The sequence below is a fragment of the Clupea harengus genome, chromosome 6, assembly GCF_900700415.2.
Source record: "Clupea harengus chromosome 6, Ch_v2.0.2, whole genome shotgun sequence".
In the NCBI taxonomy this organism is placed as follows: domain Eukaryota; kingdom Metazoa; phylum Chordata; class Actinopteri; order Clupeiformes; family Clupeidae; genus Clupea; species Clupea harengus.
Window position 1 is genome coordinate 11,339,152 of NC_045157.1, and position 15,000 is coordinate 11,354,151.

Below are 15,000 nucleotides of genomic sequence, written 5' to 3' on the forward strand. Positions count from 1 at the left end.
ACTCCGCTTGATTATTCTGAGTAGGTAATACTTAAATAGCTAACTTTTTTTAAGTGCACTACTTATTTTCAATCATTGACCACATATACTGATTTTCTGGTTCTGTTTACAAACTGACTTTAAACTGAAAGTTACTCTACAAGAAACATTCAAATCTATGTAAGATTTCTATTAAAAAGAGTGAGATGAGAAAAACTTAAGAGGCATCACATCATTTATATTTCTTGTAAAACAACTGACAAAATAAAAGATTACATCAAAGCTTTAAAGAACAGCGTTACAAAGTTAACAAGTCAACAACAAATAGTTTATTTCAACACATAATTTTTTAAGGTGAGTAAGGACGGTTTCAGAGGTTTGTTGTCATCCAGACACATAAAAACGTTCTGTATAAGAAGGTGTGCGTGAGTTTTTTGGGATATTCTTCTAAATTGAAAGCATATGTCAGGCCAAACAACAACATAAATGCCTCAGAAATCCTCTGCACCCAATTCAAAGATGTTCTCGCAGCTGAAGGGGTCGGACCCGATGTAAGGAGAGCAACAGGAGCATCATCAAAATCTGGCTCCTCTTCCTCCTGCAAAACACCATCAATACAATTACCAGGAGAGTTTCAATGGAAACATATACAAAAAAACTGGCAATTAATAATACATAGTATCAACTAATATTAAAGTTTCAGTAACAAACAAAATGTGATCACTGTTGTGCGGTTAATCCTAGACATACCTGAAGGTCATAAGCCTCGAGGATCACCCGTAGCACCTCTGCTGTCTTGCCAGTCCGTGATGCCTTCTGCCTGTACACAAAAATATCTCCTTTGGTTGACTCCTCTTTTTATATGTCTACATCAAATCGGTTTATTGTTTATATGCAACACGAATGCTGTCAGGGCAAAAAGAATATGGTAGGCAGTGACGTGCGGTGAGGTTCGTGGCTGGTGAGGCACTGACTTTTTCAGAGTCAAATTTACAAATACATAAACCCAATTTAGTAACGGCGCCTATTAACGCCCGAAACCTATTAACAGCCTCACGCAGGTACATGTTACTTAATATTGATTTCTATATCAACCAGGATAACGGATTTTAAACACCATACGCTCCTAACCAAAGGGGGAATTTAACTTGTATGTGTGCAAAAAATTGCAGTACAGCGTTATTTAGTGTACTAGACAGCGATTTATTTCTGTGTGTACAAACCCTCATGGAACGAACTGAACGAATTCGATTTCGCAACGAGAATTTGTGAGGGTCATAGAGCTTTCCATAGACATATATACAGAAAGGCTGTTAATGGGTTCCACCTCCTGTATCAGCTAATTTTGCGTGTCGGTCAACACAACGGAAAAAAACTGAAAACACGTTTCAGTTGAAAACCAAACAAGTTACCAGTCCTAATCTAGACACCCACCGCTACTGAAATATGTAAGATTGATTAAAGATTTTTCGATCTATAAATGTTTTTAATAGCTGGGGCGTTAATAGGCGCCTTTACGATAGAGTATCTAAGATCACCATTCAATTGGCAGCTTTCACATTGACTACTGGTTGTTTTTCATATCAGCATTCTTTACACACACATAGGTAAGGTGCATACAGTAGGCAGCTGCTAGCTTGTGATGAACTCATGTGTAAATATTATGCACTCATGAATATGAACTCCTGAATATGAACTCTTTCTTACGAAGTTGCACAAGCACCCTGAGGGTTTCTACCTTTTCCCATTATAATTTTAAGAGTTAAATCGAGGAGACTATAACATCAGCTAGATAACCAGCTATCATTTCATGCAAATTGAACTCTTCCGATTAACTCGTAAGGTTATTAAGTGTCCTTAGCTAGCTAATTAGCTAACGTAGCAACAGGATAACCATTGCAACCAGGAAACACAACTTACCTACAATTTAAGTTTAATTTCTCAAAATCAGCTCACCAATAAAATGCAGTCTTGGGTTCCAAGTGATCACAACCACTTGAGTGATGTTAAATGGCTTCACATAGACATAAAACAATCCCAAGAGAAATAATGGGAAATCAACGGAGCTGCCGCTGTAAGTTCAAAACCAAATTTATTCTTGAGATTCCAAACATGTTCAAAGCAATTTGGCTTTGAATGTGAGAAGTCGATCGAGTTATCTTCTGTCCCGTCGCTTGAAGCATACCTTTTAGCTCCGGCATTGGTCTCCCATTATTAATCATTTCACGTTTGGACTGAAAGTCCAGTTTTGAGAACTGCTTCAGCTTAGCAAAAAAATCTTCCATTTTCGCCGTCAAGTAGAAGTGTAGAAGAAGAGCAACGTTTCCCAGGATAACCCCGACAGGTGCGCTCTCGCACGCCCCCTTCATTGAGGCAGAGGTACTGTGTGCCTCACCTACATGATTTTTCAATGCGTTTTGAGCTCAGCTCAAAGGTTCTACGCATGCGCACGCATGCGCAAAACCCAGTTTGGAGCGATTGCGCAATCCTAGGTGAGGCACTGCCTCACTAGCTCCCATAGACAATACATGGTGCCTAACCTGACCGCACGTCCCTTGTTTTCTCCCGTCTATTTGAATAGGACATGCGCAAATTCAGCGATTTTGATTATAAAAATGCTCGAAATGATTGGAATCATGCAGAAATTACACCTATACCACAGATTAGTAGAGAAATATCAATATTTATTTTATTTTATAATTTTTTTTTTTTTTTTTTTTACTTTTCAAGATGACAGGTGAGGCTCTGCCTCATAGGACCGCACGTCCCTGATGGTAGGTCTTAACTGAAGTTCTCGACCATTATTGTTAGCTTGCTGCTAACACTTTTATCCATCAGATCCATTAAAACACATAGAAGCTAGATAGCTGCTAAAAAGTTACATATAACATTAGCATGCTGATATAAATTATATGGTGTTTCTGTAGAACATGAGTTGTTTTCAACATAAACAATTGATTGTTGTTTACTTTGCACATGAACATATTTGGGGGGAAATAACCCACTAACTAGCTCTTTAGCTCGTTAGCTTCCTAGCCGCCAGCGCCAACAGTCGTGCAACTGAACTTGCTACTTGACAGCCAAAACGTGATTACTCAATAATAATTACAAAGAGGGAAATTCGCAATTTCACTTGCTCCCGCAATTTTGTCGCAACAAACACCTAAAAAACACTGTTTACTTACCAGATAAGGACGCTTAGCAGCGACAGGATTACTAAAATATCTCCTTTGGTGGGGTGACCAGACGTCCTCATTTACCCGGACATGCGTCCGGCAGTGATTGCAAAATCGTCCGGGATTTTGCCTCGTAGGATATTTGTGTTTCTCTGGGTCCTTCACAAACTAGTTTTTACGCCCTTACAAGTTTAGGAAAGGGTATCTCCCTTACGTTCCACCTTCTAGCACAAGCTCTGACTGTAGCGAGAACTGTCATTGGTCGACCGGCCTCTCAGTGTTGCCAGATGCACGATAATTATCCTCCAAAGACGATCATTTTGAGCATTTAATACGATACTTCACCATTTCCAATCTGGCAACACTGAGCACCGTGCCGCTTCCACTAGTTCCATTGTTTACAACAGCACATGACATCTGCATGTGGAAAAGATGTCAAAATTCCGTCGAGGGGGCGGGGTCATCTGTATGCTACACACTACCACGCCCCTCCCCGCGACGAAGTGTCCTCTTTTTCACAAACTCAAATATGGTCACCCTACGAAGTTGGTCGACTCCTCTTCTACAGGAGGAACATGCTTATAGAAGTCTAACTGATACTATACAATTATTAAGTCTGCTGTCTCCGTTTCTCATCACAAGATCTCTGATTCTGTTCTGAACTAGTCCTGCAACGACGTTGATGACGTCAGACGTCACGTTTGAATGAAACTAAAAAAATATGAGTTATCAGGCAATGTTTACTCAAACAAATACATTCCAATACAATTAAAACGTCTTCACTTGCTCAGAAAACTAATACATTTAAAGTTGGGTCAACTAAATACCAGGTTTTAAGTACTGAATACATAATGTTAATAAGTTAGTAGAACTGTTTGGGTTTACAGTGTATGATTGGATGTTATGTGAGTGGCTCTGTTCTGATTGGTTATTCTAGGTCCATCCTGACAGGCCTGTTCCCGCCCACCTCTGGCACCGCCCACATCTTGGGCAAAGACATCCGCACCGAACTGAGCGCCATCCGTCAGAGCCTTGGAGTGTGTCCCCAACACAACGTCCTCTTCAGCATGTGAGTGTGTGTGTGTGTGTGTGTGTGTGTTCTCAACACAACGTTCTCTTCAGCATGTGAGTGTGTGTGTGTGTCCAACCCAACGTCCTCTTGCATGTGAGTGTGTGTGTGTTCTCAACACCGTGTCCTCTTCAGCATGGGAGTGTGTGTGTGTCCAACACAACATCCACACATCATTTATGTGTGTGTTAATGTCTTGTATATGAGGAGCACATCTGGTTCTATGTGCGACTCAAGGGTCTATCAGAGGAGAATGTGTGTGTGTATGTGTGTGTGTGTGTGTGTGAAAGTGTAATCATGTGTGCGTAATCATGTCTAATTGTGTGTATGTTGCAGGCTGACAGTAGAAGAACACATCTGGTTCTATGCGCGACTGAAGGGTCTATCAGAGGAGTCTGTGAAGACAGAGATGGAGCAGATACTGACTGACACCGGCCTACCACACAAACGCACCTCACGCAGTTGCACGCTCTCAGGTCAGTGTGTGTGTGTGTGTGTGTGTGTGTGTGTGTGTGTGTTAATATGCTGTTTTCTATGCATTTTTCTAATTCATTTGGCTGTGTTAACCAATCAAATGGCTGAATCGGAGCACTAAAGTGTGTTAAGTGTTGTGTATACGCCTTCATCATTTTAAGTCCAGAAGTGTTTTCATTTTTTTGAGAACAAAAACTGCCTGCTGCACTTCTAATATGTGTGTGTGTGTCTGTGTGTGTCTGTGTGTGTGTCTGTGTGTGTGTCTGTGTATGTCCAGGTGGTATGCAGAGGAAGCTGTCGGTGGCTCTGGCGTTTGTGGGCGGGTCTCAGGTAGTGATTCTAGATGAGCCCACGGCAGGAGTCGACCCCTACGCACGACGCGGCATCTGGGACCTACTGCTCAAATACCGTGCCGGTGAGCTACACAGACACACTCACGCACACACATGCACACACACACACACACACACACACACACACACACACACACACACACACACACAAATACACACCTACACTTGCCACAGCATCTGATACCTCCTGCTCAAATAATGCACACACAAACTCACACCCATACTACACAGGTACACTAACACACAGACACAGACACAGACACAGACACACACACACACACACACACACACACACACACACACACACACACACACACACACACAGACACACACACAAACAGACACTGAGAGCTGATTTGTCAATGCCTGCACCTCCAGGTCGCACCATCATTCTGTCCACCCACCACATGGACGAGGCTGACATCCTGGGCGACCGCATCGCCATCATCTCGCACGGCCGCCTCTGCTGCGTGGGATCCTCCCTCTTCCTCAAGACGCATCTGGGCAGTGGCTACTACCTCACGCTGGTCAAGAAGGACCCGGAACCTTCCCTCAGCTCCTGCAGGAACTCAGCCAGCACTGTGTCCTTTAGCAAGAAGGTCAGACACACACTTTCACACACACACACACACACACACATGCACAGACACACACCACACACACACACCATACATAATATAACATGCATTTAATACAGTAGAATGATACATCTTGAAACTCATGAGTAAATGTGTGTGTGTGTGTGTGTGTGTGTGTTTGCACGTGTGTGTGTTGTGTCAGGAGGATGATGGCTCTGACAGTAGTTCTGATGCGGGTCTCGGCAGTGATCAGGAGAGTGAAGCAGCTACAGCCATCGGTGAGGTTCCCTCCCTCCTCTCTCCCATTCCCACGCTCTTCTCTTCCTGTTTCTCTCTTCTTCCCTCTCTCCTGTTTTCCCATCCCATTTTCTCCTACATGTCTCTGCATGTTCTCTCTGTCTCTCTCTCTCTCTGTCTGCCTCTGTCTCGCTCCCTCTCTCTTTCTCTCTCTGTGAAAGTGTGAAACAGTAACATCAATAAACTGAGATGTGAAAGAATGTGTGTGTCTGGTCTCACCTCTCCCCCATGTGTGTGTGTGTGTGTGTGTGTGTGTAGTGGACTCAGTGGTGCCCCCTGCAGACGTGTCTCTGATCAGCGGTGTGATTCTGAAGCACGTTCCTGGCGCTCGGCTGGTGGAGGACCTTGGTCATGAGATCACCTTTGTGCTGCCCTACAAGTCGGCCAAAGACGGTGCCTTCGTGGAGCTCTTCCATGAGATGGACGATCGCCTCAGTGACCTCGGAATCTCAAGCTACGGCGTGTCTGACACTACTCTTGAAGAGGTACACACACACACAAACACACACTCCTCTTCTGTCTCTCTCCTTCTATGTCTCCCTCTCTGTTTCTATGGTACTTCTCTTTAACATTTTTTTTACTTGTTTTCTTATTCTCACTCAGATCTTCCTGAAGGTTGCAGAGGACAGTGGAGTCGACACTGAAATCATCTCAGGTACAGTGTCTGTGTGTGTAGGTGTATGTGTGTATGTGCTAGGGCTGAACGATTTGGGAAAAGAACCTAATTGCGATTTTTGTCCCCCAATATTGCAATTGCGATTTAATATGCGATTTTTCCCCCCAATAAAACATAATGAATGATTTAAATATGACCAACACAATATTAGATACATTACAAAATTCTTTCCCACATTTTACATTTTTATTTAACTGCTCTTTACTGAAACAAGAACAACAAATCGGTGGCTTTGCCACTGTGCATTTAAGTAATGTAAACAAAGTCATTGTAAGTATAAACACAAGGCATGCATTTTTTAAACACGATGTGCAAAATTTACCATCTTAAGTTTTTTTTTTTTTTTTAAGACCACATTGTAATCGCGAACATTGCGATTAGAAAATCGCGTTTTATAATATCGCGATTCTATCGCAAATGCAATTAATCGTTCAGCCCTAGTATGTGTGTGTGTTTGTGCGTGTTTTACTAGCCTATTTTCAAATTACCTTTAGCTCTCAGATGTGTATTTTGACCTGTGCTGTTCTCTGTGTGTGTATGTCTGCAGATGGAACTCTTCCGGTGCGTAGGCGACGTAGACACGCATTTGGAGGTGACCACCAGAGCTGCCTGAAGCCCCACACTGAAGACGACCAGAATGAAAATGACTCAGAGGCTGACCCAGGTACACACTCATTATGTGTTATATACACAAACACACACATTATATGTTATAGATACACACTATATATTATATATACACACACTCCCTCATTATATATGATATATACACACACTCACTCATTATATGTTATATATTATATTACATACATATATATGTGTATATACATATATATATACACACACATTATATAAATACACACGCATTCAAACACAGCAGATAATCTTCAAAACTCACAATTGAAATGAAACAGCAGTGTGTAAACCCTCGGTGTGTGTGTGTGTGTGTGTGTGTGTGTGTGTGTGTGTGTGTGTGTGTGTGTGTGTGTGTTGTAGAATCTCGTGAGACGGACTGGCTCAGTGGTGCGGATGGAAAAGGCTCCTATCAGGTGAAGGGGTGGAGCCTACGGAAGCAGCAGTTTGTGGCGTTGCTATGGAAACGATTCCTTTTTGCCCGCCGCTCCAGGAAGGGTTTCTTTGCTCAGGTAAATGTCTGTGTGTGTGTGTGTGTGTGTGTGTGTGTGTGTGTGTGTTGCGTTCCTGTGTGTATATGAGTTTGAGTATGTGTTTTTGTGTGTGTATGTGTGAGCTAATGTTTGTGTTTCTCCTCGGCAGATTGTGTTGCCTGCTGTGTTTGTGTGTATCGCTCTGGTGTTCAGTCTCATCGTTCCTCCGTTTGGGAAATACCCCAGCCTCGCGCTGCAGCCATGGATGTATGAGGAACAGTTCACCTTCTTTAGGTAACACACACACCCACACAACTCACAAACGTATATTTATACACACACCTCACACTCATTCATACTTTACAAACACGCATACACCCATGTGGATGCAGACAATTATTCAGATACACATAGTTGTCGACACAAAGGTTTACATTCAGTGTGTGTAAAGTGGACACTAATGGTGTGTTTCTGCTCTGTGTGTGTACAGTAATGACGCCCCTGAAGACGCCAGCACTCAGAGACTCCTGGCTGCTCTAGTGGATGGACCGGGCTTCGGAACACGCTGCATGGAGAACCAGCCAATCCCGTGAGTCTCACATCTCTTACACACACACACACACATTCCACATATCTCTTTCACCACTCACTCAGTATCCTCTCTCCTCATTGGCTGACAGGGATGTGCTGTGCACCATGGGTGATGAGGATTGGATGGTGCCTGAGGTTCCAGAGAGTGTTCTAGAACTGTTCACCTCACAGAACTGGACCATGGACGATCCATCCCCTGCGTGTGAGTGCAGTTGTAATGGCAACAAGAAGATGCTCCCAGAATGCCCCGTGGGGGCGGGTGGGCTGCCGCCACCACAGGTAAGAGGAAATTATGCCATTAGACAGAAATCAGGTAATTGGCTGGATCCTGTGAGCTCCTGTGAGCTCTTCATCACGTGCGTTTCTCTGGTTACCTAACACATCTCTCTCTCTCTCACTTTTCTCTCCATCTCTTCTCCCCCCTTCTCTGCTTCTATCTCTCTCTCTCTCTCTCTCCCTCTCCTTCCTGCTTCTCTCTCTCTCTCTCTCCTATCTCTTTCTCCCTCTCTTTCCCTCTCTTTCTCTCTACAGATAAAGATAAGCGCCCTGGACACTCTTCAGAATGTGACAGGCAGGAACATCTCAGACTACCTGGTGAAAACATACGCCCAGATCATCGCCCAAAGGTTTGGGCCACACCACAATACAACACACACACCACAATACCCCTGATAACCACACCACACACAACACACACACCACAATACCCCTGACACACACTCCACACACAACAATACTCCGGACACACACACAACACACACACCACAATACTCCTGACACACACTCCACACACTTTTCATAAAAGAGGCTTTTCACCTGTGTCTATTATAATATGAGAACCTTTCTTGAGATTTGTGAATCTGTTCTGTGATATGAATCCCGTCCATAAAAAAGGTCTTATGAATCATTTTTCTGTTTTCTCTCCAGTTTGAACAACAAGATCTGGGTGAACGAATTCAGGTATAAAAAATATCTGGTGTTTGTGTGTGTTTGTAGTTTGTAACCATGTGTGTGTGTGTGTGTGTGTGTATGTGTGTGTATGTGTGTGTTTAAGTTGTTTGGGTGTCTGCTTGGTTTCTGTGTGCTCTGTGTGTGTGTCTGTTTGTGTGTGTGTGTGTGTGTGTGTCTGTGTCTGTGTCTGTGTGTCTGTGTGTGTGTGTGTCTGTGTGTGTGTGTGTGTGCTCTCTCTGAATTGGTTGAAAGTGTCTAATCCACATGTGAGTAACGAATATTCATAACATATGCAGATACGGAGGCTTCTCATTGGGTGCCCGAAGCACTCAGGTCCTGCCCCCTGCAGCAGAGATTGATGATGCGATTAGCCGCGTGCGGGAGATCTTCCACCTGGAGAAGGGCTCCAAAACCGCAGCAGACCGCTTCCTGCACAGTCTCTCAGGGTTCATCAACGGCCTCGACACAAAGAACAATGTCAAGGTAGGTGGTATGTGTTTGTGTATGAGAGTGTGTGCAGTGGATGTCTGTGTGTTTGTGTGTGTGTGTGTGTGAGACAGTGTGCGTTCAGTGTGCACAGTGGGAACATACAATAATTAATTTCTTTCTCTTTTCTTTTTCTCTCTCCATTTCCCCTCTATCTCTCTCTCTCTCTCTCTCTGCCCCCCCCCCCTTCTCTCTCTCAGGTGTGGTTTAATAATAAAGGTTGGCACAGCATGGGTGCGTTCCTGAACGTGATGAATAACGGCATCCTGCGGGCCAATCTTCCTGCGGGCAAACATCCCGGCAAGTTTGGCATCACCGTACACAACCACCCCCTCAACCTGACCAAGGAGCAGGTCTCCCAAGTAGCCCTGTGAGTGACACACACACACATGCACACACACTCCACACAGACACACACACACGCGCGCGCGCGCATACACACACACACGCATACACACACACACACACACACACACACACACACAAACACATGCATACAAACTAGGGCTGTCAAAATGGCTAAAAAATGACGTTCGAATATTCGCTTTAAAAAAACACATATATTCGAACATATTCGAATTTCTGGTTGCGCATTAGGCACGTCAATAACAGGACAAATTAATACAACGAGACATAACTACTTGTATAGGTAATTTATTTAAGTTTAAACATATTTAACAACATATTACCTACACAAAAATACGTAAATTAACTAATGGCCAAGACCGCAGAGCTTGCACACACTCGCACTCTTTCTTTCTCCCTCTCTCTGCCTCTCCCGCACCGCCTCGCTCTCTGCGCATAGCGGTTTAAATGAACGACAACAAGGGATACGGTACCTCGGTTCCAGTGCTTCACAGAACTCCCTGAAGCCTATCCCATCCACCACACTGGTCGGCTTCATGTCCTTGGATATGAACGAAATCAATTTTTGCGTGCAGGCCTCCTGTCGTGCCGCAGGCAACGAACTTGTGACGGACGGCGCAAAATATGTATCCAAACGTGGCTGTTTCGCTGAAGTTCCACATATTATGCCGTATTCACTTGGATGCACATTTTGGGGATGTAGCCTCACGTTGCTAGTTGTTGAATGGTAAGCTAACGCTAGCTTACACACTACTTTATCTGTAGGCTCAACAAGTTTACAATCAACTGCCCAAAATCCGAAATATTTCCAGACATCACTCTTTAGATTTTTGGGGGTTACAATCACTTTCTCTGCTGCGGTCAAGCAGGGTTCTGCACTTTCTGCCATCTACCACCAAGTCAACTGTCAGCAGTGAGGCAACTTGTTGAGCCTACAGCTAAAGTAGTGTGTAAGCTAGAGTTAGGTTACCATTCAACAACTAGCAACTTGAGGCTACATCTCCAAAATGTGGAGATGTAGCCTCAAGTTGCTAGTTGTTGAATGGTAAGCTAACTTTAGCTTACATAGCTTATACACTACTTTAGCTGTAGGCTCAACAAGTTGACCATCAACTGACCAAAATCCGAAATATTTCCAGACATCACTCTTTAGATGTTTGGGGGTTACAATCACTTTCCCTGCTGCGGTCAAGCTGGATTCTACACTTTCTGCATCTCGCAAGTCAACTGTCAGCAGTGACTCTGTGCCAGACAGTGAGACTCCTGTGACCTGTCCCTGATCTCAGGCGCGCGCCCACCCGCAGAGCAGACAGTGCTGCCGCTGTTTTTTTTTTTTTTTTTACATTTGAATATTAATTTTCACATTCGAAATTCTATTTTTAACAACTATTCGAATATATATTCGAATTTAGAATATTCGTTGACAGCCCTAATACAAACTGACACACACTTCACACAGACACACTCATAATGTCCTGTGATCTCTCCTCAGGGTGACCACCTCCGTGGATGTGCTGGTGTCCATCTGTGTGATCTTCGCCATGTCCTTTGTACCGGCGAGCTTTGTAGTCTTCCTCATCCAAGAGCGTGTCAGCAAAGCCAAACACATGCAGTTCATCAGCGGCGTGCAGCCCCTACTTTACTGGACCGCCACCTTCATCTGGGATATGGTAAGTGTGTGTGTGTGTGTGTGTGTGTGTCAGTGATGTGCCCAGGGTCCTGAACTCACCCAATGCTTCCATTCAACCTGACCACCACTTGAACCTTTAATAGCAAACCAGGCAAAATTACGCTCGACTGGCTACCCGATCTGCAGTCGCGGACATGGTTTCATTAATTTGTGCATTCTTTAAACCTCTGTGTGTGATCAGAATACGTTAGCTAAGCCTACCTGGAGCTTTCACATCCTTTGGTCAAACACTAAACATTCATGTGAATTGGACAAGGATATTAGGCTATGTAAGAAATTAAGGAAGTTTCTTTGTTTCTGATGCAGCGATCTTTATTCCAGTAAAGTGCAGTAACGAAGCATGTGGAACATACTCCGGATTCAGCGGTGTAGGTCTGAACCACAAGCATCTCCAATTCTAGCCATATATACTGTTTTAAGTCACCTCCTAGGAATGTAAATGAGCTAGGCTTGTAATGCAAACAGGTCTGGCAATCTTTTGTTGTTCTGTATGATAATCAGGTTTCTCTGACCTGCTGACTGAGATGGTTCTCAATGGCCTACCCCCATTCCCATACTATGATTAATTGCAGTCACTCACACCTTAGTTTGCTGCTTGATCCCAGGTGTCTGAGCAAATCCAGTGTGGGGACCTTTCCTTTGTTACCATGATAAGATTCCCATTTTGGATATTATGCTGGCCGACTTTTGGTGGTCACAGCATCATGAATCTTACAGCTATAAGGCAGTTAAGGCTGATTTAGAGCTCTATACAGAGCCAACCAGTGGCCTACACCGTTGTGAGCTGGTGTGCCTGCCAAAATGCTAGTTGGAAAAAATAAACTAAGATGGTTGTGTTTGTATATACATTTTTTTTGTGCTTATATTTTTACATGTATATTGTTGAGAAATAGGCACGGTACAATCTGATTACCACATTATTAGCCCTAAAAATATGTCTGAAGTGATTTGCAAGGCATCTGACAGCCAGCTGTCTAACGTTAGCACGTAAGCTTAGCAACATTAGCGACCATAGTCTATGGAATTAGCAAAAGCTTTATCAACACACACCCAAACGTTGGGCAAAGTTCAAGTATAAATTGGCTTTTAGCCCCATGTAGGGAGATAATGAAATATTTGTAAGTTGGCAAGAGTCCATGTAACAATATCAGCAATACTTTACTGGGCTACTTATCAATGGTTATCAAGGCCAATGTCAAGGCTGTTGTTAATTATCCCCAGTACTGCTGTCGTCTTCGCCTTCGTCCCCAAATACACACACTTCACACGTGGCTTTTCCCGCACCGTCTCCATCTCCCCACACGCAGTTGTCAGTAGTTAGCCTGTGCTGTATGTGTCGGTGTGTGTGTGTGTGTGTGTGTGTGTGTGTGTGGGTGTGGGAGTCGCTACACTGGCTCGCAACATTCATGAAAGAGTGTGCAGTATGTGTTCCAGTGTGTGTGTTCCTATACTCCTATCAGCCTGTGCATATTGTAGCTTTATTTTGAAACTGGAGTGTGTTTATGTGTGTGTTGCAGTGTAACTACGTGGTGCCGGCGACCCTTGTCGTCATCATCTTCATCTGCTTCCAACAAGAGGCGTACGTCTCCTCCACCAACCTGCCCGTGCTGATCCTCCTGCTCTTCTTATACGGGTACGGGTACTTCCAAACACTCCCAGCAAGGGGAGCACTACCTCTAGTACTGAAATTAGAGATGCTGACAGGTTGATCACTGGCTAACTCCATGTGTGTGTGTGTGTGTGTGTGTGTGTGTGTGTGTGTTCCAGGTGGTCCATCACTCCCCTGATGTACCCGGCATCCTTCTTCTTTAAGATTCCCAGCACGGCCTACGTGGTTCTGACCAGCGTCAACATCCTCATTGGCATCAACGGCAGCATCTCCACATTCGTCCTCGAGCTGTTCGGCAACAATGTATGAAACACACACACACACACACACACACACGTAGACACACACACAATGACAGCATCTCCACATGTCCCTAGCATCTCCGTGCTGTCCGGCAACAACAAACAAAACGTATGCTCACAAACTCACACTCACACTCTAACTGTCTTTGTCTCTCTGCAGGAGCAAGGTGGGATCAATGATATCCTGAAAAACGTTTTCCTCATTTTCCCTCACTTCTGTTTGGGGCGGGGCCTCATTGACATGGTGAAGAACCAGGCCATGTCCGATGCTCTCGAACGCTTCGGTGAGGTCACACACACACACATGCATACTCACAATCTTACACACAGACACACACACACACACACACAGTCATACACACTCAAAAACTCATACATGCACAAACAGTCATACACACACACACATACACACAAACACACAGACACACTCATACACACCCCAAAACAGTCATACACACACACACACACACTCAAAAACAGTCATATACACACACACACACATACTCACTCACACACACACAGGCACTCAAAAACAGTCATATACACACACACACACACACACACACACACACACGCACAGGCACTCAGCAGCCAGCTCCACCATCCTCCACAGAGTTCTAACGCTCTGTGTGCTCCTCAGGAGAAAACCGGTTCCGCTCGCCACTGCACTGGGACATGGTGGGCAAGAACCTCTTCGCCATGGCAGTGGAGGGTGCGGTGTTCTTCATCATCACCGTCCTCATCCAATACCGTTTCTTCTTCAAGCCCAGGTGAGACCTTCATCCTCATCACCATCATCACCATCATCACTGTAATATATATATATATATTGTGCCATTAAAACCCACAAATTATTATATAACATATAACAACATGTCCTGTCTATTTGTGTGTGTGTGTGTGTGTGTGTGTGTGTGTGTGTGCGTGTGAGTAGCTCTCTGAGTGTGAAGCTGAAGCCTGTAGGGGAGGAGGATGAGGATGTGGCGAGGGAACGGCATCGGATCGTCAGTGGAGCAGGAAAAGGAGACATCCTGGAGTTGAGACAACTCACCAAGGTAAGCTGTGTGTGTATGTATGTGTGTGTGTGTGTGAGAGTGTGTTCTCCTGCAGCTGAGATGGTTCACCAAGGTCAGCGGTGCGTGTGTGTGTGTGTGTGTACGTACCCATTCATTACACCTGTACTACTCAAGCAGTCTGACTCAAAGGTTAAAGCTAATTACAGCTTATTCTGCAGTAACCCTGAATGTGTGTGCTGCTGCTAATGAATGTGTGTATAGCTGTTCTGTGAATGTGTATT

General features: G+C 44.3%; 1 protein-coding gene across 1 annotated transcript in view; it reads left to right on the forward strand.

Moving 5' to 3' along the window:
* abca1b (ATP-binding cassette, sub-family A (ABC1), member 1B) overlaps positions 1 to 15,000 on the forward strand; it is a 38,979-nt gene that overhangs the window by 19,333 nt on the left and 4,646 nt on the right. The window contains exons 19-40 of the mRNA XM_031568989.2: positions 4,093 to 4,224; positions 4,561 to 4,700; positions 4,976 to 5,113; positions 5,430 to 5,650; positions 5,832 to 5,907; positions 6,185 to 6,411; positions 6,530 to 6,581; positions 7,150 to 7,266; positions 7,599 to 7,747; positions 7,878 to 8,002; positions 8,199 to 8,297; positions 8,389 to 8,578; positions 8,831 to 8,925; positions 9,227 to 9,259; positions 9,547 to 9,733; positions 9,937 to 10,106; positions 11,595 to 11,772; positions 13,310 to 13,425; positions 13,560 to 13,704; positions 13,864 to 13,987; positions 14,344 to 14,473; positions 14,638 to 14,758. Coding sequence (XP_031424849.1) covers positions 4,093 to 4,224; positions 4,561 to 4,700; positions 4,976 to 5,113; positions 5,430 to 5,650; positions 5,832 to 5,907; positions 6,185 to 6,411; positions 6,530 to 6,581; positions 7,150 to 7,266; positions 7,599 to 7,747; positions 7,878 to 8,002; positions 8,199 to 8,297; positions 8,389 to 8,578; positions 8,831 to 8,925; positions 9,227 to 9,259; positions 9,547 to 9,733; positions 9,937 to 10,106; positions 11,595 to 11,772; positions 13,310 to 13,425; positions 13,560 to 13,704; positions 13,864 to 13,987; positions 14,344 to 14,473; positions 14,638 to 14,758 — 2,965 coding nt within the window. The remainder of the gene's footprint in view (positions 1 to 4,092; positions 4,225 to 4,560; positions 4,701 to 4,975; positions 5,114 to 5,429; positions 5,651 to 5,831; positions 5,908 to 6,184; positions 6,412 to 6,529; positions 6,582 to 7,149; positions 7,267 to 7,598; positions 7,748 to 7,877; positions 8,003 to 8,198; positions 8,298 to 8,388; positions 8,579 to 8,830; positions 8,926 to 9,226; positions 9,260 to 9,546; positions 9,734 to 9,936; positions 10,107 to 11,594; positions 11,773 to 13,309; positions 13,426 to 13,559; positions 13,705 to 13,863; positions 13,988 to 14,343; positions 14,474 to 14,637; positions 14,759 to 15,000) is intronic.